We start from the raw sequence: 26,755 nt of genomic DNA on the forward strand, positions 1-26,755 counted from the left end.
ACCAGGAGATGAGGGGAAGTGATGACCATCATGGAGGAAGGAAGGAAGGACTTCTTGGCATCCCAGGATACAATAACTTGGGTCCATTTACCTATTCAGTCTTATCTGTTGTCACTTGTGTCTGGACATAAATTTATGTCCAGACCGAATTATCAATAATTCTATTCTGAAATTGTATTAAAGACAAAAACTTATTAAAACTAAATTGGATGGACTTGGGACTGGGTTTCCCACTCTACCCTCCCAATAGAGGGTGCTATTTATTAGCCTTCTCAATCTCTATCTTGGTTTTTAGATAGGATACAGAATATCAAATTCACCCCCTGAGTATATGGGTAGAGCTCCATTATCTTCAAAGCAGTTGTGACCATTTACATAAGTGCTGTAACTGGCCCTATAGATTGAATCAACTCAAAGTAAATGGTCTGAAGCCCAAGTTCTAAAGTTAAATTTTCCTCTTTCCTTCTTTAATTCTAGCAACTGATCTTTGGTATGAGAGACCAGTGGTGTCACATTTCCACAATAAAAGTAAAACTAACAATCTCAAACATTTCAACTAAAATCTTTTGGATGAAGAACACGCTGAAAGCTGAAGTGAATAACTATTGTACTGAAAGTTTTATCCATATCTGTATGGAGTTAGCAGTTACCCTAACTTTCCATAATAGATCGCTGATTATTTTAAAACTTTTTTCCCAATCAGAGACACTATTGTTTTTTTCTTTTGCTATGAGAATCTTAATTTAAATAGAAAGCAGTATTTATACCATGCACTAAATAATAAAATACGTGAGCTAAGGTTGTGTTTATAAGTGGTTTTAAGTACTCTCATCCACATTACTGTAAATGTATTTCACACACATTCTGATGATTGGAACAATATTTAATTTTCATGCATTAAACATCACTACTTTAAGTTCAGTTTCTTTTTAAATGAATGAATGCTGAGAAGTGACCTCACTGCTTTAAGAATGCTTTATTCATTCAAAATTCATTCAAAAAAATTCATTCATTCATTCAAAATAATTGTAATTATGATTTTTCTTTACCAGGTTTGTTGATTTACACTTGAACAATAAAAAAGGGGTTCCTTGACCCTAAGTATAACAAGATGAAATGGCAGTAAGATGAAAATTAAAATATCTAAACTGACTACTAGTGAAACTTTTAGACATGAGTGAATAGATACGAGTAATAATTACTATAAGCCAGATTCTTCCCTCACTAAACCAGTACTACGCTATTGACTCTGGAGTAACTGAAGGGGAAATGCATAAAATTAACTTATCAAAAGCCTAAGTGTCAAAACGTTACAGAGAAAGTGCATTTTAATTTACCTGAAAACAAATCAGTCCTCACTACAATCCTGTGAAGTAGGAAAACATTCAGAACTATATTTTACAGAGGTGGAAACTGAGGCACAGATCAGTTGAGGCCACAAAGCACATCCGGGGACAAAGCAGGGGTAAGAGATTCCTGGTTCTCAATCCCACGTTTTCAAGCCACTAGAGCATGTTGACTTTCAGTTTATTATACAGAGAATAATAATGCTGTAATTTTTTTTTTAAAAGATGCTCTATGAAAGTTGACAGGCCCAAAAAAGAATGCAAAGCTTGTCCCACTGCCAAAGACCCAAACAACTTGTATTCTAAATACCCTGTTATTAACAAAACTCCATAAATACCAGTGCTCCAGAAAAAGGTCTGCAAAGTCTTAAACAGCCTGTCCATCCCTGTGTTTTCTTGGCTCACGAGTATGGAGCTGGCAGGAAGGGAGACTATGGAGGTGCAAATGTCACATTTTGTTACGTAAATACATGTTGCAGCAAAACCCGAGCATCTTAGGTTTGTTTTGTTTGGGTCACGTGGCAAAAGGGCCAAAAGTTTAAGGACTACATTCTTCCTCTGGCTGCATGTATGTGGCTCATTTTAATAGGAACCACCTGTGCTTATTTAGCCCCAACTGGACTGCAGCCTTAATTATGAAGCACATAATTTCACTATCAGTTGGGGAACATTCTGCAACAAACTCACTTAAGAAAAAAAAAAGAAAAAAAAAAGGGTGAGAGGAAAGGAGAGAATATTGTATTTCAGATCTGACCGCCTTTGCGGTCTCTCTAAATAAAGTTATATGTACCATCTATATGTGGGGAGATCAAAGGAAAGGTCTGTAGCATTCAATGTGGTGGTTTTGTTTTGTTTTTTGTACAAAGAGAAATCTCATCTTTAAAACAAGATGTTCCTGAAAAAACAAAGATCAGCCACTTGGTTTTGTACTGTTTGAAAGTGCTGTTTTTCTTCCCTTCTGCAGGCTCAGCCTCAACATATTCCTCTGGATATATGCTAATATAGAACCCACAATAGCAGTTCAAGCAGCTTCAAGATCTCATTTGTCTAGTGCTAGTTGAAAGATGACAGCCATTTCAAATGTATTTTAGATAATGAACCTGATACTAAATATCTCTGATTCAAAGCTCCTGTACCTTTGCTCCCATCCACAGTGAACTCCATTGTAATTACCCTAGTTAGCACTCTTTATTGCAGTTCAAGTGCTTGGGTTCTCAAAACTGGTTTTGTAAAGTAGGTGACAGAACACAAAGGCCAGAGAAACAGCAAGACTACACCAGTTGGAGTAACTTCTATGTTAATAGTTGTATCGAGTGCAAAATCTCCTAAGAACATTCGCTCCAAAACATTATATATCTTGTATCCCTCCTTGCAATCCAGGATCCCCAGTTGTGCAAAATTGGTTGTGAAAGGTCTTGGCATGCCGTCCGTGCCATTGTTCATCACTGCTACAGCAAACTGTCCGTTGAACAGGATTCTCTTCCATACTTCAAAATGACGGCTCTGTCAAATAGAAGAATATTGTGGGGATTCATTTTCATTGCCCTTACATCATCATTTCTGAAACTGGATCCATGGAACTCACACACATCCCTTTGTGTTTACAATACTATTCACAGAAACGGTCACCACTATATAATTAACTTAAAAGTAGCACTACTATTAGTTTGCACTTAAGCTGAGTGAAAGCCCTGTGAAACAGATGTGATGGGGGTACAGACCTGATGCAGATGAACAAAATATGGGCTCTCTCTCTTAGCTATTAATTCCCTCAGAGAACAGAAGTGAGAGGTGCTGCTTTAGGGGTTCACTGGATTCCAGATGTTACTTATACTGCAACTAAAAGTATCTAAGGGTATGTCTACGCTGCAGTAGAACACCTGTGGCTGGCCCATGTCAGTTGACTCAGGCTCTCAGGGCTATAAAATTGCAGGGTAGATGTTTGGGCTTGGGCTAGACCCCAGGCTCTGGATCCCTCCTCCCTCATGGGGTCTCAGAGCTCAGTGTCTACACTGCAATTTTATAGCCCCTCAGCCTGAACCCTGCAAGCCCAAGTCAGCTGACAAGAGCCAGTGGTTGGTATTTTATTGCTGTGTAGACATACCCTTAGGTACTGTAGACAAGTGCCTGCCCTGAACATCTTACAATAAGTAGACCTCCTACAGCCAAATGAGACTGTCTTAAGAAAATATTACATCTTGCTGTGTTGGGGAGCATAAATCTGCTCACATTTTTACGTAACAATGGAAGATAAGCAGGGATCAAAATGCTGACTTTTCCAGGTGTTTTAAAAATGTAAGCAAGATGTTATCAATATATCTTTTTTATAATCTTGTGAATTTTGTTCTGTGATGGACACTTACGCTTATTAATAAAGAGCATCTTTTGGGAGGGAATAATCTATAACTTTCTCCCAGAATAAGTGAAAGTGCAATGTAGTAAAATGAGTAAATGATCTCTGATTCTGACAGACTAGCCTTTAAAACTTGAAGCCAGGGCCAGATAGCTTTGTGAAAGAACTGAATGGCACACGCAGATCTTTATATGTTGTCCAGGTTGACCCAAATGTTCTCCCAGTCAGTAGGTGTTGGTGCTGGATGCGTGCATGCTCCAGTATTCATTTCTAGTGTTGCTGATTTTGTGCATCTACTATATTTTGAAACAGCATCAGTGCTGGTTTTGTGCACATTTTTTGTAACTATCTTACATAATGATCCTGCTTTTTCTACATTTAAAAAGTTTTATTGCCTTTGTAGAACTAGAAAATTGCTAAAAATAGGGGAAATAGATTACTTCAATTTGAGTGCTACAAGTAAGTTTTTTACCTGGGGGGGAGGGGGAAATTTCCATTGCCCTAGAGCCTGTATCTATTCCAATGCTGTTAAGTGTCAAGAAAAAATTGTAACAATGTGCCAGTTGTATGGTTCTGCTTTGTGCCTGTGCAGCTACAGCATAGATACAATTCTGTATTTAAGTTGTAAGAATGTTTATACTTTCACTTCATCCGCTGTTGTCAATTATATGATTACCCACCTTTCCAGCAATTCTAAATAATTTTCCATAGTGAGTAAAACGATCAAAAGTTCTGCTTACTGCTAATCTCTTTTTACACATGGGTCCTATTTATCCAGTGTCTCATTCAAACTATCACATAAGACATTTTTCTTGATGTGATTCTAGGCTTCTAAATTAATTTGCCATTCCAGACCGTCAGAACCAAATTCTGCCCTATATTCTGTTATATTCTGCTGTTAAAGCCCTACATCTTCCATCTGATGAGCAGCTGGAGTGTTGCCTAGAAGGTTTGCTGCTGATACTTTTGTTTAGAACGATGCAGGTTCCCTAATAGGTAGAAAAAATGACAAGACCCAAGAGCCTCCTTTTACCTATGCAAATAAGCAGCTCCAAATCTCTATCTCCTGAAAGCAAAGGTGCTCTACATGAAAAGCTCCAGCAGAATGGCACAGTTACTTTTAAATTTAGCAGATGCATTTTATTATTCCTCCAGCTCAACCAGGGCACAGATATCAGAGCGTGTAGCTTGCAGTTAGGAAAAGCTCAGCATAGTTCTTGCACAGTCAGCAAGACAGATGTGTAACTCTAGTACAATTACACTAACATTACCAAGAGAAGAATTTGGCTTAAATAGTTAGGAATTTGTCTGCTCTTGGGAAGTTTCTCTTCAAACCTCATAGCGTTAGGCTATCATATGCAATATTTGGGAATAGAGAGTGCAACAGGGTGGAGACATCAGCCTGGAAAAGCCACTAGGTTTGACATTGGCTACAAAGGCCACATGGTCTCACCTTATATGAGCCCAAGGCCCATCACCAAAATCTCAGGTCTCTCATCTCTCAGAACCATTCATTTTATTCCCTTAACTGCACTGGAAACCAGCTGCAAGTTGTGATGAATAACCAATACCACAGTTAGGAACTAAATGCATTCCTACTTAACCCATTATGGCTTGAAGATGCTCCGAGGAAGGCAAAAAACTCTCTGGTCCTCTGCCAATTGACCTGTGGGGGAAAAAAATTCCTTCCTGACCCCCTGAACAGGTAATTGGCTAGACCTACGGCATCTGTCAGGCTGGGTTCCCAATCTCATTTTGGGTGGGTAGGGTGGGCTGCTGGAATGGAGCTGAAAGAGGCTCCATATGGTCCCTGCACTGGGCTAAATTGTGGGAGATGAGGAATGCTGGCCAGTCAACACCCCTCTCTCCCAACTGGTCAATGGGTGCCAGAAACTCCCAGTGGGAGGAGCTACCTATTGTCCCTTGGGAAGTGTCTCCCTCCATTGCTACTGGGACTGTCCCCCTTTCACTGCCAGCCCCATCAATTTCTCCCACCCGTTGATGCGGATGGGTGGCATTTTTCAGCAGCTAAAGATTGTGTAATTCCATTCTACAGCATCCATGTAACACCACTGTGTCAACTCTATTGATGTCAGTGAGATTGTTTACTTAATTAGGAACACCATGTGACACTGCATCTAGTAAGATTATAGTAAGTTTCCAGCTACTTTTTCACCCTGAAGAGAGAACATTTGTGTGTTTAACAAAATCAACTCTTAAAATTGACAGGGCTAGAACGTACACATATTTTGCTTTGTGTAACTATTAAGCGATTGAGACATCTCAGTAATGTGGTAATCCTGAAACAATTGTAGTTTTACCATTATGGCAGGATGTGTAGGTAGAGACCAACATAGGCAGAGGTGAAGAATATGTACCATAGCAGCAGTTGCTGATGGTTATGCTATAAAATACTAGTTTTCCCATTTTATGTGTGGAGCAGAGTTCAGATGCTCATACTAGATATGATGGTAAAATGAACTGACCAACTTTCCCCCATCCATCTTTTGAGAGTCTTGGGACTCTCTCTAGAGCCTCAGAGCACTCTAAGCATATATTCGCAAAAAGAAAAGGAGTACTTGTGGCACCTTAGAGACTAACCAATTTATTTGAGCATAAGCTTTCGTGAGCTACAGCTCACTTCATCGGATACATACTGTGGAAAGTGTAGAAGATCTTTTTATATACACACAAAGCATGAAAAATACCTCTTCCCACCCCACTCTCCTGCTGGTAATAGCTTATCTAAAGTGACCACTCTCCTTACTATGTGTATGGTAATCAAGTTGGGCCATTTCCAGCACAAATCCAGAAAACAAAGAAAATAACAGAACGCCACTAGCCGTCACCTTCAACCCCCAACTAAAACCCCTCCAACGCATTATTAAGGATCTACAACCTATCCTGAAGGATGACCCAACACTCTCACAAATCTTGGGAGACAGGCCAGTCCTTGCCTACAGACAGCCCCCCAACCTGAAGCAAATACTCACCAGCAACCACATACCACACAACAGAACCACTAACCCAGGAACCTATCCTTGCAACAAAGTCCGTTGCCAACTGTGCCCACATATCTATTCAGGGGACACCATCACAGGGCCTAATAACATCAGCCACACTATCAGAGGCTCGTTCACCTGCACATCTACCAATGTGATATATGCCATCATGTGCCAGCAATGCCCCTCTGCCATGTACATTGGTCAAACTGGACAGTCTCTACGTAAAAGAATAAATGGACACAAATCAGATGTCAAGAATTATAACATTCATAAACCAGTCGGAGAACACTTCAATCTCTCTGGTCACGCGATTACAGACATGAAAGTTGTGATATTACAACAAAAAAACTTCAAATCCAGACTCCAGCGAGAAACTGTTGAATTGGAATTCATTTGCAAATTTGATACAATTAACTTAGGCTTGAATAGAGACTGGGAGTGGCTAAGTCATTATGCAAGGTAACCTATTTCCCCTTGTTTTTTCCTACCTCCCCCCCGCCCCCCCGCAGATGTTCTTGTTAAACCCTGGATTTGTGCTGGAAATGGCCCACCTTGATTATCAAACCTGGATTTGTGCTGGAAATGGCCCAACTTGATTATCATACACATTGTAAGGAGAGTGATCACTTTAGATAAGCTATTACCAGCAGGAGAGTGGGGTGGGGGGAGGTATTTTTTCATGCTTTGTGTGTATATAAAAAGATCTTCTACACTTTCCACAGTATGCATCCGATGAAGTGAACTGTAGCTCACGAAAGCTTATGCTCAAATAAATTGGTTAGTCTCTAAGGTGCCACAAGTACTCCTTTTCTTTTTGCGAATACAGACTAACACGGCTGTTACTCTGAAACCTAAGCATATATTGTGATCAACCCGCAGATCCTAGAGGAAAGTCAAACAAATAAGGACAAAAGTTACTTGGAAGCAGAGGCAGAAAAACTCAATAAATTGCCACTTGAATTACACTGTTCTTGAATCCAAATTGATACTGGATGGAGTGATGTTCTCAGCCTCCCAGAAAGGAAAACATTATATGAAGCCTAAACGGCTGTATACATCAGCACAGAAACTGATAGAATAAAAAAAGCCTAACTAAATCCAGATTGGATGTAAGTTGGTGCAACTCCTGTGGAAGTGTCTTGGCCAAATTCACTAGTGACGTAATTAGCAGTGTAAGTTACTTATGGTCAGAAAATGGGTGTAAATTCCATTCATATGTATCCAATGAATGTGTAACCTATGTATGCAGAAAGGGAGGGGGAAGAAAGTGTGGCAGGAAAAGTAATTAGTAATAAGAGTGTGTAGATTAACTTTCCTCAACCTTTCCAGCAACATTAAATAAGTGATTAAAAACAAATCACTACTACATAAGTTTATTACCAAAGGACTAGAAAGGCTGTTTTAAAAAGGAAAAATTCTGAAGCTTCCTTTCTTGGGAAAAAATAAGCTAAAGTTCATATTGCTAAGTGTGAGTTTCTGGCAGAGCTTGGTGATGAGGCATAGCAGAACCATCCTTTAAAAACAACAAACAAACAAAAACATAGAGCAAATTGGGTACCTGTATAATGCGCTGTCCCTGAATCCCCAGAGAATCTTGGTTTATATAGATCAACAGCTTGTTTTGCAAGATGTACTTGGCATCCTCAGAAATTGTCCTTAAATCACTGGACATAAAGAGAGGGGCTGCCAGGATTGCCCACAATGCCATCTGTACTTTTGACTGCTCATAACTCAGGCCAAAGTTACCAATAATCAGCTGAAATAAATCAGATACTGTTAAATGAAACTGTCTGTATTCTAGTAGCGTCTAGGAGCCCTAATCACAAACCAAGATCCCAGTGTCCTGGCACATGACATGGGCTCTTAGGGGTTACTGCAAATGTGACACTCTTAAAAGAATGAAAATGTACACCAAAAGCCAACTACATTACAATTTAGCACATGATCCTGCAAACTCTATATGTGCAGAAATCTTACTGAAGTTAATAGTTGAAAGCTTACAGAACTGGACTGTTACTTGTATTGTCTTTTATACAACATTTGTCCCAAAATGTTTACAGCATTAATTCTATTTCAGAATGAACCATATCTTCTCCTTCATGACAAAATCCTGTTTCCATAATACCTCTGTGCAGACTTGCAAAATTATCTTAAATTTAACAGCCCAGCTATAAAATGTACTTGTCTCCCTTTACACGCCCAGGGTGAGTGAGCGATTCAGATTTTGAAAGGCTACCTTAATTGCCTCCCTTTGACTGTAATATATTTGTTTAAATGTTTACCAATATTTTTCCACTAGGCTATTTTGGAGAGCAGTTTTTGGTAATTAATTATGCATCTAGAATCATAGAATATCAGGGTTGGAAGGGACCTCAGGAGGCCATCTAGTCCAACCCCCTGCTCAAAGCAGGACTAATCCCCAACTAAATTATCCCAGTCGGGGCTTTGTCAAGCCTGACCTTAAAAACCTCTAAGGAAGGAGATTCCACCACCTCCCTAGGTAACCCCTTCCAGTGCTTTACCACCCTCCTAGTGAAAAAGGTTCTCCTAATATCCAACCTAAACCTCCCCCACTGCAACTTGAGACCATTATTCCTTGTTCTGTCATCTGGTACCACTGAGAACAGACTAGATCCATCCTCTTTGGAATGCCCTTTCAGGTAGTTGAAAGCAGCTATCAAATCCCCCCTCATTCTTCTCTTCTGCAGACTAAATCCCAGTTCCCCCAGCCTCTCCTCATAAGTCATGTGCTCTAGCCCTCTAATAATTTTTGTTGCCCTCTGCTGGACTCTTTCCAATTTTTTCACATCCTTCTTGTAGTGTGGGGCCCAAAACTGGACACAGTACTCCAGATGAGGCCTCACCAATGCCAAATAGAGGGGAATGATCACGTCCCTCGATCTGCTGGCAATGCCCCTACTTATACAGCCCAAAATGCTGTTAGCCTTCTTGGCTACCTCAAGCGTGTTCCCAGCCAGGGTCACACATGGCTCCATTTTGCCACCCTTCCTCTTAAACATGTTTGTGTCACAACTTGAGGAGATCATGAAGCATTTTGTACTTTCGTGCCATTGGCATGCTGATTATAATTAAGGGTAGGATTCTGTCACAGAGGTCAAGAATTCTGTTACTTTCTGGGACCTCCCTGACTTCTTCTGGGGCAGGGCTGGAGCACCTGTCAGCCTCAAGGCTTCCGGACCAGTGGCTGCTGGAACAGCTGACCAGCGGCCAGCCCCACGGCAGCCGTAGCAGCAGCCATGGCCAACCCCAGGCCCACCAGAACAGCTGTCTGGCAGCCAGTCCTTGGGCTTAACATTCTAGTTGGATTTAATAAAGGAAGGCAAAAACTATGCCCTCAAGCAACACAGCTACTTATAGGGACAACCTGAAGTGGGAGCCCAATAAACCAGGAGGCTTGGCAGCTCCTAAATGCTAAGCACTGAACTGCAGGAAACCTCTGGTAAACCATCACCAAATGCTGTGGGCTTTTTTTTTATTGTTATGATGGAATAGAGACAGGTAAAGTATTGCAGTAAGTAAACTGCAAAGTATAAATCACTTTGGTGGTATAACAATCCAGCTGTATGTTTTCATGGTCAAACAGTAAGTGCTATGAATTTGGGGCCTTTGCTGCACAATGTGGAGGTCTCCACTACGTATTTGGAGCTAAATCCCCAGCAGCAACAAAGCAGAGTTCAGCACCACTGAGAGGAGGCAGCAAAAGTACCTTCATCCTGGAGCTGGCTAGGGGCTGAACTGTCCTTCAGTGCAAATTAGACTAGCGTGAGACCTGCTCCAGCTTGTAACGGTCTCTTGGAACTGCTGAAGTGCAGCATGCTCCAGCCCTACTCCCTAGGCTGGGAAGGATGATAAAGAGCCAGTGTAGCCAGCCCTAAATCATCTGAAGATTCTTCCATGCCAAGACAAACCACTGCTATCCATTTAAAGAAACTTTTAAGGTTTCTATGCTACATTCCAGTGGCACAAAGAGGCCTTACCATGGGCCAAGATTTAACAAAAAAGTTGCAGTCTTTCTTTATTATGCATCGCTGGGTACGGTGTTCCACACTTTGGTCAGACTGCAATGTGCTTTACTCAGGAATTTCCTTGAAGGCCACTTGGTGCTTTACCAGTGCTGAATGTGCTGTGGAGTGGGTTAGTGTGAGTAAAGTACACCAGTGCTCCATTCATTACACTGGTTTTCATTCTGCTGACAGGTGAAATTTAAATTACTGGATGTTAAAATTTCTGAAGCGCTATCTAATTTTGAGAGTTGCAACCTGAAAGAATGGTGCTTGTACTATCCAGTTGGATGAGAAACTGAAGAGCTCTTGTTGACATTTCCTTGATTTGAACTCTTAAGAACAGGAGGCAAGACAGTCACCATGGAAGCTCCCCAGCTGTAACTTGTTCCAACTTTGCTGGTACTGAGAGCATCCTGCAAGGTTCATCTTCCTGAACAAATAGCTGTTTGATCTCAAGAAAAAACTAAAAAGGGATTTTCCACCCGGTGGTTGGGGTGTCTAACAAGGGGATGGCTATTATATTAGATATTTATTTTTAATATAGGTAACCCAAGGGCCCCAGTGATGAGGCATTATAATTTTAGTAAGAAAAGCTTTTTTACCACATTAATATTTGGCATTCATGTAGAACATTTTTCACTAGATGATCGCAAGGCATTTTATAAACATTAATTCCTAGAAAAAAAGTTAAGGTAGTAAATATGTAGCTACTGATTTAAACGAAAAATATCAGAACATTAGTTATAAAATGTTTAATAGGACATTCTGAGTTAAGGTTAAATACCATTTTGGCTTGAGATCCATGTGTAATTTCTAGCTGAAATTTTTTTCCCTGAGATAGTTAAATGTGAACACTGTCTATATCAGATTTAAATGCAAAGACAGTGCAATCTTAACTACTGAGTTGCCACTATATCTCTATACGCATCTCATGCTATAAATACCTCTAATGGTATTATACCATTTTGAAGATGGTTAAATTGCGATAAAAAGAATGCTGCAGTGAGTCAGTGACGGAGGCAGGAGTAGAACCCAAGATTTCTGACTCTGTCCCCTGCTCTAACTGCTGGACATGTTTTCTATGCACAAGTGCATAGTATCAGTCTTGTCCATTGGCTGTTCACGGCTGTCTTTTAGAAAGTCTTACTAAATTATCGTTTTATCAGGATCTATTTAAATTTCAACAGAGAACAAAATATTAAAAAGATAACATCACCATATCTGGATCATTCCATCTTCCTGGGCCAGCTGCAGGTTGCAGTTTATCCTGGTTATTTCCATACCACTCAATAATATTTACAACACTCTCCCAGGAATCCTGGATGTCACCAAAATTTCTCCAGAGGTTACAAATTTCACCAAGTACAGTATAATTTACCTAAATAAAAACATAAGTAATATATTTATATGTATAATACATATGTGATCATCACATCAATGAAATAAATTATTTTATTTCTACAGCCACTGCATAAACTACATTTATTCTGCACCTTTGACCTGTTTCCTGTGCCAGGACTGCTACTGCCATTATAAATCTCTGAGCAACTTCAACAGCTCCCATTCTCGGCTACCTCCTGTTCTCCCTCTTCCCTCCCTTCCTCATCCCCCCTCTTATTCTTCTGCTGCTTTCCTACCAACACTAATTGCTGAGTGGTGGGTCTGCAATAGCAGAAGCCGACTCTCCCCATTGTGACACAAGCATCTGATGCAAAATTAACTGGATCGCTAGGCTTCAGAACTGGAAATACCAGGCGGTTAAATATCATGTTATGAGCTCTCAGACAAACAAAAGTAGGTGGGAAGGACAGTGTATATAAATACCATTTTGTTACAGTTTATACTATATTTAAGTGGTATTTTCCATCACCAAATTCAGAAAGGTATTGATATAAAAACATTTTAAAAAACAAATAAGCTGAATTGGTCTCCAGAAAACCAAATAGGGTTTTCTAAATTTCTAAAGGAATAAAATGTTCCCTAGCACAGAACATATATCTGTGTCATTCTCCAACAGTTTTTTTCCAAAGGAAGAACAACTGATTTTAAGACAGTGGTTTAGTTGCCTTTTGAAAACAGAGACGAGCAGACGCCTTTGCCATACTCTTTTATTTTCAGATGTCATACCCATAATCTGAACAGGAGAGATTGGTATCTACGATGTACAGCTTTCTTCTATAAGCATCTGAAAAGCGGAAGACTTTGGTATTTCATTAGTGCAGTGAGGTTGTTCATCTAACACGGTGGTGCCAGTACGCAGAAATGAATGGAATAGAATAGGACTTGCCTGGCTGGTGTGCAGTTCATTCAAATAAGTTCCAGCCATTTGTCAAGAGCTCCCAGTTAGCTAAATACTGTCAGCTAAGGAGTAATAATATAAAATCAGATAGTGGAGATACCTTTGGGGGAAGCCCTCCTTCATAGGCTGGCCAGCTACATGAGTAAGCGATGGGTCTTCCTGTTTTATTCAGAGCAATGCTCATCTTTGGGTAGCCTAAACAAAATTGAGCACTGGGTTGTAATGCAAGGCAATATTAACATATTACATAACAACAGTAATAGTGTTCTAGTTTTTTCCACTTGCTATTGTTTTACAAAGATAAGAGCGGAGTCTCTTCTTTGGTGAATTACATATGGATGTGAATTATATATGGAACATGGCTAATTAAAGGTTTCCTTTACAAAGATCTTATAGTTACAATTTATGAGCACGCCTGCCCAAAATTGACTGTTTCTGCAGATATAAGAAAAACCATGTTTTGTATATTCCTGTTTTCAAGTTATTCAGCAACAGGCAGATTTTTTCCAAAATAGATGTGGGATTGGAATAATCTTATAGTTCTGAACCAGTGTTTAAGAAAAGAGCTGAATGGCATAGTAGCATTGTACTGTGTTGCCATTAAGGAAGTCTGGGTTTGGGAAAGAACCAAGGACTCTCCTTTTTTAGACTAGCAGAAAACTGAACATCTTGAAGAGATTATGTTCCTGAAAACTCTTTTTGGGAAAAGAGGTGCTGCAAGTACAGGATCTTGCCCCCGCAGTATCTTTAATTGCTAAGCACCTACTATAACAGTCTGGGAGCAGAGTCCTCTTTACCCTATCTGAGACTCACCTGTTTAAAACAAATCAGTCACAATTTTAAAAACAGTCTCCATTAGCACTCAGTGTATACATACAGAACGTAGGTTTCAAAACAGTTGGCTTTGTAACGTCTATTTTCTTTTGCTTATAAAACTTTATACAAAATGTACTGTTGTAATAATTTGGCCTCCAAACTTACTCTAACTGTGAGCTTAATTGTAAGAAGCAAAAGTTCATAATGTCACAACAACAATATATACGGTAGAACCTCAGAGTTAGGAACACCAGAGTTATGAACTGACCAGTCAACCACACACCTCATTTGGAACTGGTAGTACACAATCAGGCAGCAGCAGAGACAATAACAACAAAAGCCAATACAGTATAGTACTGTGTTAAAAGTAAACTACTAATCAAATAAAGGGAAAGCAGCATTTTTCTTCTGCATAGTAACATCTCAAAACTGTATTAAGTCAATGTTCAGTTGTAAACTTTTGAAAGAACAACCATAACATTTTGTTTAGAGTTACGGACATTTCAAAGTTATGAACAACCTCCACTCCTAAGGAGTTCGTAACTCTGAGGTTCTACTGTAACAATAAATGGTGATAGGAAAAGATGCAAAAGGCAGACAAACTGCGCTAGTCAAAACAAAAACACTTACACTGATATAATCCAAGGACTGTGTTAAGAACAAGCCTTGCAAACAAGAGAGGTGCAGAACTGGAAATCAATGGACCAAAACTGGTGTCAGAAACTATGCCTGATTGCTGGACAAAATAATAAGGGGATGGCCTATTTCACCTTTCACTACCTTTTTAAAAGAAAAGACTTTGGGGGAAAACCTGCCTGCAGACTAGCAACCACTGCTGACTGGGAGAAGCAAGCTTTACCATCAAGGCTTTCTCCTGGGACCCTGGGATTCTTCGTTGTCCTAATCCTGACGGAGATCCTGATGAGTCAGGGCCAGAGAGAGAGGGACCCAAAGGACATCACCACCTACACTAACTAAACCCTAAACATCACCTGGGATGTGAGGCTTTGTCACTCCGTCCATATCCCTTGTATCTTCTCTTTCCTATCCTCCTTCTTTTGCCATCTGTTTAATAAAAGTGTGGCTTATCTGGCCAAGACCATATATTGTGCAACACTGCTATAAGCCTGTGACCAAAGAGGCAGGTGAAAAGCAATGCAATAAACAGGCTGATGCTGGTACAAGCTTGCCAGGTCACAAAGTGGCTAACTAGACATTTGTCATGCCTGTGTTTCTCTAGGAGTGAGGTAGCAAGTGAGAGTCAACACCAGGGCCAGAAGCTGCATTTTCTGCCTTTCCTGTTCTTTTCTCACCCCTTTTGTGTGTGTTTGTTTTATTCTGTTTTTTAGAAAATGGGATCTGACTTTAACAACAACAGCTCCAGCCCATCTCAACTAACTTTCTCTTGTTTCCCTAAAAGGATAGTTTTAACTAAAAGACTTTCAAACTGTTTTTTTTTCTTTTAATAACTCTACAGCTAAAGGGAATAAGGGATATTGTTAAAATAAAAGGGTTATTTAATAGTTTACATAACTGTGTTCCTTCTTTTTCTTAACCTTTAATAAAAGGTTAAAAATATTTTATTGGTGTGTTTGTCATGGTACTAGGCAGGTTGAGGTCTCTGTATTCCAAAACCTCAAACTATGTTAACTGTTAATGTTGGACAGTGACAGAGTCCTGTTAACACACTTGACACTCTGGACATATTTATTCCATCAAGATTAATACAACAGTATCTTAATAGACAAAAATATTCAATGCTTCACATTTGCCCCCAAACTTTTTTATTTATATTTTTGGAGCTGTAGCGAAATCCCTTCATCCATTCTGTGTTATCAGTGAGTGGAAAAAACATATTTTTTGTTGTCTTAAAAAAACCAAAAGCCTTTGATAACACTTTTTGAACAGGGCTTCAGCACAAAGGGTTGACTTTTACAACTTGGCAAGCAGGCCACCATTCTCATTGAGGACTCGTATCTTTGCTTTGTTTAATAAGATGAATTTGGTTGAACAAATTTATGACTTTTAAAACTTACTGAGCCACAAGCATTAGAACACTATGCTAAGGCTACAGATCTGAACTTAAACATAGGGAGATGCACTGCACATCTTTTGAGGATGCTCAGGATCTCTTATGTGGAGTTTTTAAAATCTTTCACCTGAAGCATCATTCATTGGCTGCAATTTGAGATAAGATATTAGATATGATGGGTTGACATGACCAATAGTCCTATTAAAATGCTATATTGAAAACGAGAAGGGGACTGAGAGGAGAGATGGGGTGGCAGTGGGAAGCAGACCCAGAAAGAGAGGGGCACAATCCCGTAGACTTCAGTTGGACGTTTGAGTGCTCAAGGAATGCAAAACAAGGGCCTTATTTTGAATCCTGTTTCTTGAGTAGCTACTTAAAATGAGCTAAAAGTTGCATTATGAAGGGGATGGGAGGAAACTTCATTCAGATAAAACAAGATCATGAGACATCACAACTCAATATTGAGCTTAACGAGTATAAATTCAGATTCACCCAAAACTAATAAACATATAAACAGAAATTATTTGGAGATGAAAAACAGCGATGAAAAGCAAACTTACTACTTCACAGAACTTGAAGATTTCACAGGCTTTTTAAAAAATGGGATATCCGAGTTTAAGCAGCTTCACTTAAAAATAAAACAAAACAAAACTCCTGAGCCAGCCTTTCCCTTGTTCAAAGATTAATCCTAAGAAACAAACCTATTGCTTTAACAGATGAGTTGGAATAGCAGCCATCAAGCTTCAGCATGTCAACTTCCCATTCTGCAAATGTTTTGGCATCTGTATCAATGGTGTCCAGTGTGGTCCCAGGGTAACCACTGCAGGTGTAGTTACCCATGTCACTATAAATTCCAAATTTCAGCCCTTTGGAATGTACCTGATAAAGCAAATGAAAGTAATTCTGATTAGTTTATGATTTCAGTGTATTTGTCTTCTAGTACCCATTGATGCGAAATCTCTCTTCTGTTTGTTAAACATCTCCATTATTTTTCTGAATTTAGATTTCTCTTGGATGCTCTCTTGTGAGATCTCTGCCTATTTTGGTAATGATGTTCTGAGAGCCTTTGCATACCAGAGTCCTAAAAAGCTGATTGTTGTGTAGTAATGGCTGCTTTGGATTCATGGTGAAAAATACAGTTAAAAGGTGAATTACCTGGCCTTTCATATGTTGCCTTTCATGCAAGGATCTCAAAACAGTTCACAAGGATTAGGATGTAGATAAGCATTGTTATACACATTTGGTAGAAACAAAACAGAACGGTTAAGTGACTCACCCTAGGCCACACAGTAAGTGGTACAAGTAGGAACAGAAACCAGGAATTGTGGCTCCCAGTTCTCTGTGCTAACCATTAGTTCCCTGCCTCTCTGCAAAATATGGCTTTCATTCCAAATACACACGAAGGGCTCCATCCTTCAAACACACACATGCTTATTATTTACTTCAGTGTAACTATCCAAATGTGTAAACTGGTAAGCACGTGTGAAACTCTGCAGGATTGGGGCCTTGCTGGGTTCCACTGTACACAACCACATTGTGTAATTGACCCACTGTACAGAATAATGCATCTTTGCTCATTTGTAAATATATCTACTTTCCTTTCAATTCTAACCCAGAGCATGTTAATATATTCCTAAGGAATAACAGTTGATTAACCCTAAGTGTCTACTGATCATCATCCATATGTGCAGGTGCAATGAAAATCCAATATGTATTTCCCTTAGAGATATGCGTAGTATCATTTACATGTATTACAATTAAGCTGTTCCCTGTAATTTTTCTAGCTTAACATTTATTAGTTGTCATTTAAGTGAATTCTACAGTATGTTATATGTATCCTTTTCTAATAATAATTTCTTTAAATAACTACATTCAAAAGAAAATGGCATTTTTAGCATCTACATTTGAGATACAACATTGAGAAACTAGTGTTTAAGTACATGTATTTTACTTAACTTACATAATCAGCAAGAGCTTTAATACCACTTGGAAACCTATCTGGGTCTGGCTGAAGTCTGCCCTGGGAATCCCTTTCCTTTGCAGACCAGCAGTCATCAAGGTTCACATATTCGTAACCCAGCTCCTTCCATCCATCTTCTGCCATCTTGTCTGCCATACTTTTGATCAAGTTCTCACTGGTAAAAAACAGAAGATTGCATTAACAAAGTTGTTGAAATGTTACATTTTACTTTTTTGTATGTGTCTGCAGGGACCTCAAAGGGTCAGGACCTCACTTTTACATCTCCTCAGAAAAATGGCAATTCCAACCAAACAATACCACTTCACACCTTGCTGGCTGGCCACTGATTCAGAACTGAGTCACAGAGAAAATAGCTCAATTCTGGTTCACCTGTACTACTTCTTCCAGCTCCTGAACTTAGGGACCCGTTCCAGGTATGTAGTAACCTGTCCCTCCTTAGTCTAGAACAGTGATCACCAACCTATGGATTGCGATCGACTGGTCGATCCTAGAGACTCTCCCAGTAGATCCCGATCTCTGGTGGTGTGGCGGGGCTCCCGCTAAGACAGGTTCCCTGCCTGCCCCGGCCCCACGCCGCTCCCGGAAGCAACCAGCACAGCCCTGCGGCCGCATGGAGGGGCAGGGGTCTCCGCGTGCTGCTCCTGCCTTCAAGCACTGTCCCCACAGCTCCCGTTGTCCAGGAACGGCCAATGGGAGCTGCGGGGGCAGTGCCTGCAGCGAGGGGCAGTGCGTGGAGCCACATGACCCCAGCCCCAGGGGCTGCAGGGAAGCATTGGCCCCTTCTGGGAGTGGCGTGGGGCTAGGGCAGGCAGGGAGCTTGCCTTAGCCTCGCTGCGACTGCCACCTGGGAGCCGCCAAAGGTAAGTGTTGCTCGGCAGGAGGTTGCATCCCAACTCCCAGCCCCCTCCTGGAGCCAGCACCCCAAGCCCCAACCCTGTGCCCCTTCCTGGAGCCAGCACCCCTTCCCCCCTCCTGCACCCTGTACCCCCTCCTGCACCCCAACCCTTGCCCAGACATGAGCCCGCTCCCAAAGCCAGCACCCCAAACCCCCTCCTGCACCGAACCCCTGTCCCAGTCCTGACCTCCCTCTCAGAGCCAGCACCACATACCCCCTCCTGAACTCCAACCCCCTGTCCCAGCCCTGACCCCCCTCCCAGAGCCAGCACCCCATACTCCCTCCTGCACCCCAACATTTTGGAAATCAGAAGTTATATTTAATTTATATTATATGGTATAGTAATCTCATAGTAGCCTGCCTTATAATCATTTGATTTAGAAACCTTCCCATTTTAAATTTCAACCATTGTTTTATATACTTAACAGGTTGAAAAAAGGGGACTTGGCCAAAAAATTTCCATCTTCAGCTAGGTTCTTTGTCAGGGTTATAGAAGCAGCCAAAATATTTGTCTCCTTGGCTACTGCAGTGCAAACATTACTAAGTTGATCATAAAACATTTCCTGTTCTGTGAATTATAGGAAAGTAATACGATCTTAACAATGTTAATCTAACACTTAAGCATTTTACATACTTAGCCTTTTTAGTGTCAAGTCTAAAGTTCAGCTTGCTTTGCTTGTATTTATTAATACAAAACAATGACGAATACTCTCTCCCTCCGTTAATCTGAAGCAGGCTCTTAACAATAACATTTCTGAGATATAACAGTAGAGGGAGTTCTCTCAATGTTTCCTAGCTAATTCTGTTCTGATTCTAGTTGTGTACATGAACATTATTTCCTTCCTGTTGTAGAAACATAGAATTTCCAGCTTCCTTCTTTAGGAAGGAAATTTTGGCCACCTCTCAAAATGGTAGCAGTGAAACACTCTGGTTTTGTCTCAGTACTTTTCTGACTGGGAAACACAATGATCTAGGAAGTCCATGAAAGCTTCCACAAATGAGATTTTAAGATTAAAGGATAAAAACTGGGACAATAATATAAACATCTCTTCATAAGAGAATGGGGAAGGAGGAAAAACTAAATCTGACAAGAATTATTTGAACAAAAGACTCAGATGAAAAAAGGGGAAGAAAAAATATAAGAACCTTCAGTAAATGGTGCAGGACTAGAATTACTATACTTGAGGCCATCTTACAACAGCTATTCAACCATTCTTCTCCTTTGAGTTGTAAAGTATTACATTTCTTTTGTAAATAAGCTGATTAAAATAAGTGAATTGAGAATTTTTTATTCAAAATCTTCTTCTAATCTAGTGTAACTGACCGAACCTGGATTTATTCTTATCCTAAAATCTTACCTAAATCTATGTAGGCACTTATATTACCCCTATCACCATGGCATCTAGCCACCAACATTCTATGTACTTAATATTATTAGAAGTGTTACTAAGGAGGCATCACTCTCACAAATGTTGTAGTAACATTATATTTGTACCAACACTGCTTTTGGTCTTCTTTGTCTTTTTTATATGGGATAAGACAGACAAAACCTGAACAGTTTGTTCAACATTCTCTTAACTCTAGCACAAAGTTTGAGAAGTTTCCTACCTGTGATATTTAGAACTCTTTCACAGCCATTCTTGATCAATTATCTCACCTGATGCAGTTTCCAGGATCAGCTTTGCAATTGGTATTGCATCTAAAACGTTCCCAAGGCAGCCAGCCCATTGGTGGAGTCCTTAGTAAACCATTATCTAAGGATGAACAGCAGGCAGCCAATCCCAACAGGATGCTCAGAGGAGGCAGCAACATGATTAACAGGACAACTATAAATCAGAAGAATGGATCCAATTAATATTTTCACTTTTAGCACATCTGTTGTTCAAAAACAGTCCTACAATTTAACTTGTTCTTAAATGCTTCTGGGATCCTAGCAACCAGGTATCTGAGGGACACCAAGGCATAGAAAATAAAAGATTTCAAAGGCTGATCATGATTAAACATGGACAAATCTAAATATACAGGGGGACATTTCCAAACCTTTGAACAATGATTTATTTGTCTCTTCAATTATCAATAGGAAATTTGCAGCTAAAACCCATTAATCACATTGAGAATACATCATGATAAATATAATTGCACAGTTCAAAGATCAAACTCTTCTTCCAAATATTAATACATTAAATCCTTCAATATTACTTTTGAGTAAACACTATATTGCCATTTGTTTGCCATTAAAATGCATATAAAGCTTGCATGAATAGCTTTCTCCTACAAGCTTCGTAAATAATGTATATCAGCATACAACATACAGTTTTAATTTTGGCTGGTGGATCTCTCTTTCACCTTACCATTCAAAGGCTGACCTGGGGCAAGGACCTTACCTTAGGTTGAAGATGCGAAATATGCAACTCCTTTGGGGTAAACTATTTTCAGTACCAAATTTGTTTTAATGTAAGTGGCATAAGGCTGAAGAAAGGGATTGGTTACAATATCTCACACTTCTCACTTGCTCTCAGGTCTTCACTGCTTTTGCTTTCTCTAGTTTAGATGATGAGTAATCAAATCCTACTCCCAGGGTATGATTGCCATCACCAATGATGCTGGAGCACAAATGGAATCAGTGCAAAGACAGAGAGAGAGTCATAGATAATTCCTGGGACTCTGTATGTTACAGAACGTTTGACTTTGGAAGGAAATGGTTGATAAAAAGAAAAAAAAATTTTTTCTAATAACTGCAAGGGTAATTGACATCCTTCTACATCTCTCTGTGTGTTTCTTTTACTCTCTGTCTGGTACTATCAAAACTACATTGCAGTCTTAATTGGATGAGCATTTAAAAACAGATTTTCTTCTCTATTGGGTTATTAAAGGCCCCTACATAACAACACATGTTTCTCCCAGTATTCTTGCCCAAAATTTTCCTTAGTCCCTTCTGTTGTGAAGTGTGCTAAATTGATTGATTGAAAGACACAGTAGAACCTCAGAGTTACATGCACCAGAGTTATGAATTGATTGGTCAACCACACACCTTATTTGGAACTGGAAGTATACAATCAGCAGCAGCAGAGACAAAATATGTAAATAAATAAATAAAGCAAATACAGTACAGTACTGTGTTAAATGTAAACTACTAAAAATAAAGGGAAAGTTTTTTGAAAAAAAAAAGATTTGACAAGGTAAAGAAACTGTTTCTATGCTTGTTTCATTTAAATTAAGAGGGGGGGGTTTCTTCTGCATAGTAAAGTTTTAAAGCTGGATTAAGTCACTGTTCAGTTGTAAACTTTCGAAAGAACAACCATAATGTTTTGTTCAGAGTTACGAACATTTCAGAGTTACAAACAACCTCAATTCCTGAGGTATTCATAACTCTGAGGTTCTACTGTAGGTGCATTTCATATACGTAAAAAGAAAAGGAGTACTTGTGGCACCTTAGAGACTAACCAACGTAGTTGAGCATAAGCTTTCGTGAGCTACAGGTCACTTCATCAGATGGGCAGATTAAAACTGTGTATAACATGCAACAATGCAAACTGAAACTTCCTCATTTTGTTTAAAATAAAATTCCTTGCAACAACATTTTTTCTTAACTATGAAAGTTGTTACTGTTGCCACATGAACTATACTTACACAAGAAGTAAGTTAGATGCATCAAAAGTGAGAGAGAAAACATAATTATCCAAACGTTATAGAAGAGTTAATGATCAAGTATCTCACCTATACCGAAAGCAGGCAGGCTGACCGATCTGTTCCTGGGGAGATCTTCATTAGGAAAAGAAGACACGTGTGATCCCCCTTGTTTTAAATGGAGATTAAAAAAAATTAATTCACAGATCTGTCTTCCACAATTTATTCTTTTGATTTCACTGGATCACTTATCTCATATTACTGGACCTAAGTAAGTTACATTTAGTGTAAGATCTCCCCCTCTCTGAAGGTACAATAGAATATTCCAACAGCTTTCCATCTGACATATTTGCTCTCCTAGGAGGAAGCAGAAAAGGAGGAAAAATTCCTTTATCAATCTTGGGGGTGTCATAAATATAAAGGGAAGGGTAAACCCCTTTAAAATCCCTCCTGGCCAGAGGAAAAATCCTCTCACCTGTAAAGGGTTAAGAAGCTAAAGGTAACCTCGCTGGCACCTGACCAAAATGACCAATGAGGAGACAAGATACTTTCAAAAGCTGGGAGGAGGGAGAGAAACAAAGGGTCTGTGTCTATTGGTACGCTGCTTTTGCTGGGGATAGAACAGGAATGGAGTCTTAGAACTTTTAGTAAGTAATCTAGCTAGGTATGTGTTAGATTATGATTTCTTTAAATGGCTGAGAAAAGAACTGTGCTGAATAGAATGACTATTTCTGTCTGTGTGTCTTTTTTGTAACTTAAGGTTTTGCCTAGAGGGATTCTCTATGTTTTGAATCTAATTACCCTGTAAGGTATCTACCATCCTGATTTTACAGAGGTGATTCCTTTACTTCTATTAAAAGTCTTCTTGTAAGAAAACTGAATGCTTTTTCATTGTTCTCAGATCCAAGGGTTTGGGTCTGTGGTCACCTATGCAAATTGGTGAGGATTTTTACCAAACCTTTCCCAGGAAGTGGGGTGCAAGGGTTGGGAGGATTTTGGGGGGTAAGACGTGTCCAAACTACGTTTCCCAGTAAACCCAGTTAGAGTTTGGTGGTGGCAGTGGATATTTCAAGGACAAAGGATAAAATTAATTGTTACCTTGGGGAAGTTTTAACCTAAGCTGGTAAAAGTAAGCTTAGGAGGTTTTCATGCAGGTCCCCACATCTGTACCCTAGAGTTCAGAGGGGGGGAGGAACCTTGACAGGGGGATTCTACAGCGTCCATCACGATAGTATCTAAGTGCTTAAGTAGTCAAAGATCCAACTGTGCCAGCACCAATGGCTATTGTGCTAGCATGTGTGTTGGCCCCAACCGTATCTCTGAAACTGAAACTATTACTAAACACAATAATCTAATTCCAGCCCTCATAGTTGTATTAATTCTCTCTTTTATGGCTGCAATTGTCTTGGCGTAATGGTACCACAGGGAATGAGGTTCTAAGGGCTGAATGCTGACCCACTTCTGAAGGAAAGGAAATCCCTAAACACAGGATAACTGTTACCTTCATATGCAACCGGGTACCTCAAGAAGAGAAATTGGTCTATTCATCCTTGTTGTCATATTCAGGATCATTCAGTAAGGAAATCTGACCAAGTTTCAGATTACTGCTAATTCTGCCCACTGTTTCTCTCTCTTGCTCACCCTCTTTTCTTTCTATCTTTCCTCTCTTTGTGTCTCTTCCAGTCTGCATTTACCTCTCAAAAAGCTCCCATTTTCTATTCCTTCACACTGGACTGGAATCACGGCAATTTACTGGTGTCAGCCCCAGCTTGTGCTCGTGCAGCATGCCTAAATTAGGGATTTGTAGTGATTTAACTATACTGATGTGAATTTCCTTGATGTAGATGTAACACTGAGAAACCCCAGTTGTTGGCGGGCAGGATCAAACTGGGGACTTCTGGAGCTAAATACATGAGCCTCTACTGCAGGGGTGGCCAACCTGTGGCTCCGGAGCCACATGAAGCTCCGCGGCGGGGGCTTCAGAAGTTAATATGCAGCTCCTTGTACAGGCACCGACTCCAGGGCTGGAGCTCCAGGTGCCAACTTTCCAATGTGCCGGGGGGTGCTCACTGCTCAATCCCTGGCTCTGCCACAGGCCCTGCCACCACTCCGCTCCTCCCCTCCCCTGAGCCTGCCATGCCCTCGCTCCTCCTCCGCCCCTCTCTTCCCCACCCTGAGCCTCCTGCATGCCACGAAACAGCACGGGAGGTGCGGGGAGGGAGGGGGAAGCACTGATCGGCTGCCGGTGGGTGGGAGGTGCTGGGAGCAGGGTGGCGGGGAAGGGAAAGCTGATGGGGGTCTGCTGACGTATTTCTTTGGCAATGTACATTGGTAAATTCTGGCTCTTCTCAGGCTCAGGTTGGTCACTCCTGCTCTACTGTATGAACTAAAAGCCAGATGGCAGACTCCTTAATCTCTTTTTCTAAGTGGTCTCAGGGCCACTAGATGGGACACAGCACCACACCCAGGAGGTGTGTGGGTTACATAGACAGGACCTCAGTTTGTATGTATAAGGTATATCTTATTACTTGGGATGAGTTTCAGTTGATATGTTTTATTTGCATTTTGATTTTCAAAACAAAATCAGAAATGGGTAAAAAAACAGTAGCCAATGGAGTTTGTAAATAGTTATGTACCATCACACAGGAGTAAAACCTTTTATAACCCTGATCTACGGTATATGACTGGGGCTATGAAATAAAAAAAAAAAAAAAATTAGCCTTGCAACAGCACAGTGGGTGTCACTCTCTTATTACTCCCAAGACCAAAGCCAGTAGTATCAAAGAAGTGTTGACCTGAGTGCTTTCAGCACTCCACTTATATTTAATTGAATATATCAGCACTGCTCAGAGTGTATGGGAGTGAGGTCAAGGAAGGGCAAATGGCATAGTTAAAAGGAAAAACACCTCTATTTTTAGTAGTGGACTGCTATAAGGGAGGGGTAGGGCTTTCTAGCTTCCCTTGTGCATAGATTAGCCATTCCCATGGCACCGTGTATGAAAATACAATGCTATGCTCATTTCAAGTTCCAGAAACCTAGGAGGGGAAAAAATTAAGATAGACTGACTCAAAAATAGACTAAAACTGGAATTTATGACTTCCCATACCAGCTCAGACTATTTGTCCATCAAGTCAAGCATCCCACTTCCAACAGTTATTTAAGCAATGCTTCAGGGGATGTGAAACTCCCTTGTAGTTGTACAATGCTATGGAATCCTTCCTGAGTTCTGCAGGCAATCATTCTATCCCACAAAAGGTGATGTTAGGTGGTCTGATTGCACCAGGAGCATGTGTGTGTGTATGTGTTTGGCTCTCACTGTGTTGTAGGTAACAAGAAGGGGGAATCATGCACAATACTGCTTTCCAAACCAGAATATGAGGGCTACTCGATTTGTTTGCAGGATGGAGTTATACTTTCCCTTATTTTTAACCTATTCACATCACATACAGCAGTGGGTTACCATGCAGGACCATGTCTGAAACAAAGACATCATCGTGAAGGCTGCACATTTCAAGCCCAGCATTGTCACTACCCGGGAGAGATCATAGGCACGGTTTGACACTTGTGCCTCCAGTTGTACCTGTGACAGACTGGCTGGGCTTGTGTCCGCCAGTGCCACGCAGAGGGACAGCACAGTGCCCCCCACCCTGTCCCTGTGACAAAGCATGGCAAATGGCATCAGGAGCCAATGCCTCGGAGGCGTGATGCTGTGGGGCGAGATCACCCCAAGCAGGACAAAGGCCTGGCGCCACTTTGGGCCCCCTGGGTGATGTCATAATGATGCATGCCGCAGGCTGACCACACTGTGGCGTCATGGGGGCACGCCCACATTCTGATAGCACCATGGCAGCCAGGTTTATGCCACACCAGAAGGCAACTTCTTCCCCCCACTGCGGTGCGCCCACGTTGGCAGGACACCGTGGCGCCGAAGCACCACCCGCTCTCTTCAGGCCCGACCAACGGTCACGTGGTGCAATGGCGTGTGGGAGGCGGAGCGAGAACCCGAGACGGGGAAAGAACCCCCCCCCTCCACATCCCGCGCATGCGCAGTGCTGTCATTGCCACTTGAACCGGCCACCACCCCGCACATCGCAACGACAGTTGGCGGGGTTGGCGAGGAGACAGGGGTCGAAGGCAGAAAACAGTACCTATGAGGGGGGTGGCCCAAGCGATGCGAGCCAGTACTAATTACAGGGTGGTGCGGACAGTCTGGCACCCCGTGCTTCCGCTTGATTCCTGAGGGGGCGGTGTGATGGTGAACCTAAGCCAATCAGAGATTCAGAGACGGCCGGCGTCCGCCTATCAGGAGCGGCGTGTCTCTGGCGTGGCAGTTGAGGAGCCAATTGGAGATGGAGATGTTGCCTGCTCCTGTCAA

At 40.9% G+C, this 26,755-nt stretch overlaps 1 protein-coding gene across 3 annotated transcripts; it reads right to left on the bottom strand.

Moving 5' to 3' along the window:
- Nucleotides 1-830: 830 nt before the first annotated feature.
- Nucleotides 831-26,727, bottom strand: LOC140918326 (alpha-N-acetylgalactosaminidase-like). Of its 3 annotated transcripts, none has more exons than XM_073362417.1 (9): nucleotides 26,529-26,727; nucleotides 22,470-22,547; nucleotides 20,410-20,578; nucleotides 17,837-18,011; nucleotides 16,578-16,755; nucleotides 13,129-13,223; nucleotides 11,946-12,107; nucleotides 8,263-8,460; nucleotides 831-2,849 (listed from the first exon to the last, which is right to left on the bottom strand). In XM_073362417.1, exons 3-9 carry the CDS (start codon nucleotides 20,562-20,564, stop codon nucleotides 2,535-2,537), a joined length of 1,278 nt encoding a protein of 425 aa, XP_073218518.1. In that variant the 5' UTR covers nucleotides 20,565-20,578; nucleotides 22,470-22,547; nucleotides 26,529-26,727; the 3' UTR covers nucleotides 831-2,534. The 3 variants fall into 3 exon arrangements, with proteins under 3 accessions (XP_073218518.1, XP_073218516.1, XP_073218517.1); XM_073362415.1 differs by lacking the exon at nucleotides 26,529-26,727 and adding an exon at nucleotides 25,828-25,876; XM_073362416.1 differs by lacking the exons at nucleotides 22,470-22,547; nucleotides 26,529-26,727 and adding an exon at nucleotides 22,383-22,469.
- Nucleotides 26,728-26,755: the final 28 nt, after the last annotated feature.

Source organism: Lepidochelys kempii, chromosome 10, assembly GCF_965140265.1.
Source record: "Lepidochelys kempii isolate rLepKem1 chromosome 10, rLepKem1.hap2, whole genome shotgun sequence".
NCBI lineage: Eukaryota > Metazoa > Chordata > Testudines > Cheloniidae > Lepidochelys > Lepidochelys kempii.

What these genes read in the sequence shown, in the direction of transcription:
- LOC140918326 (XM_073362415.1), bottom strand. Translation starts at nt 25,873, where the DNA reads ATGATGTCTTTGTTTCAGACATGGTCCTGCATGGTAACCCACTGCT. An exon ending in CTGCATGGTAACCCACTGCT is followed by an intron (nt 22,548 to 25,827) that starts GTATGTGATGTG and finishes ATTTAAAACAAG; the next exon opens with GGGGATCACACGTGTCTTCT. An exon ending in AGGGACAGCGCATTATACAG is followed by an intron (nt 2,850 to 8,262) that starts GTACCCAATTTG and finishes TCTATTTGACAG; the next exon opens with AGCCGTCATTTTGAAGTATG.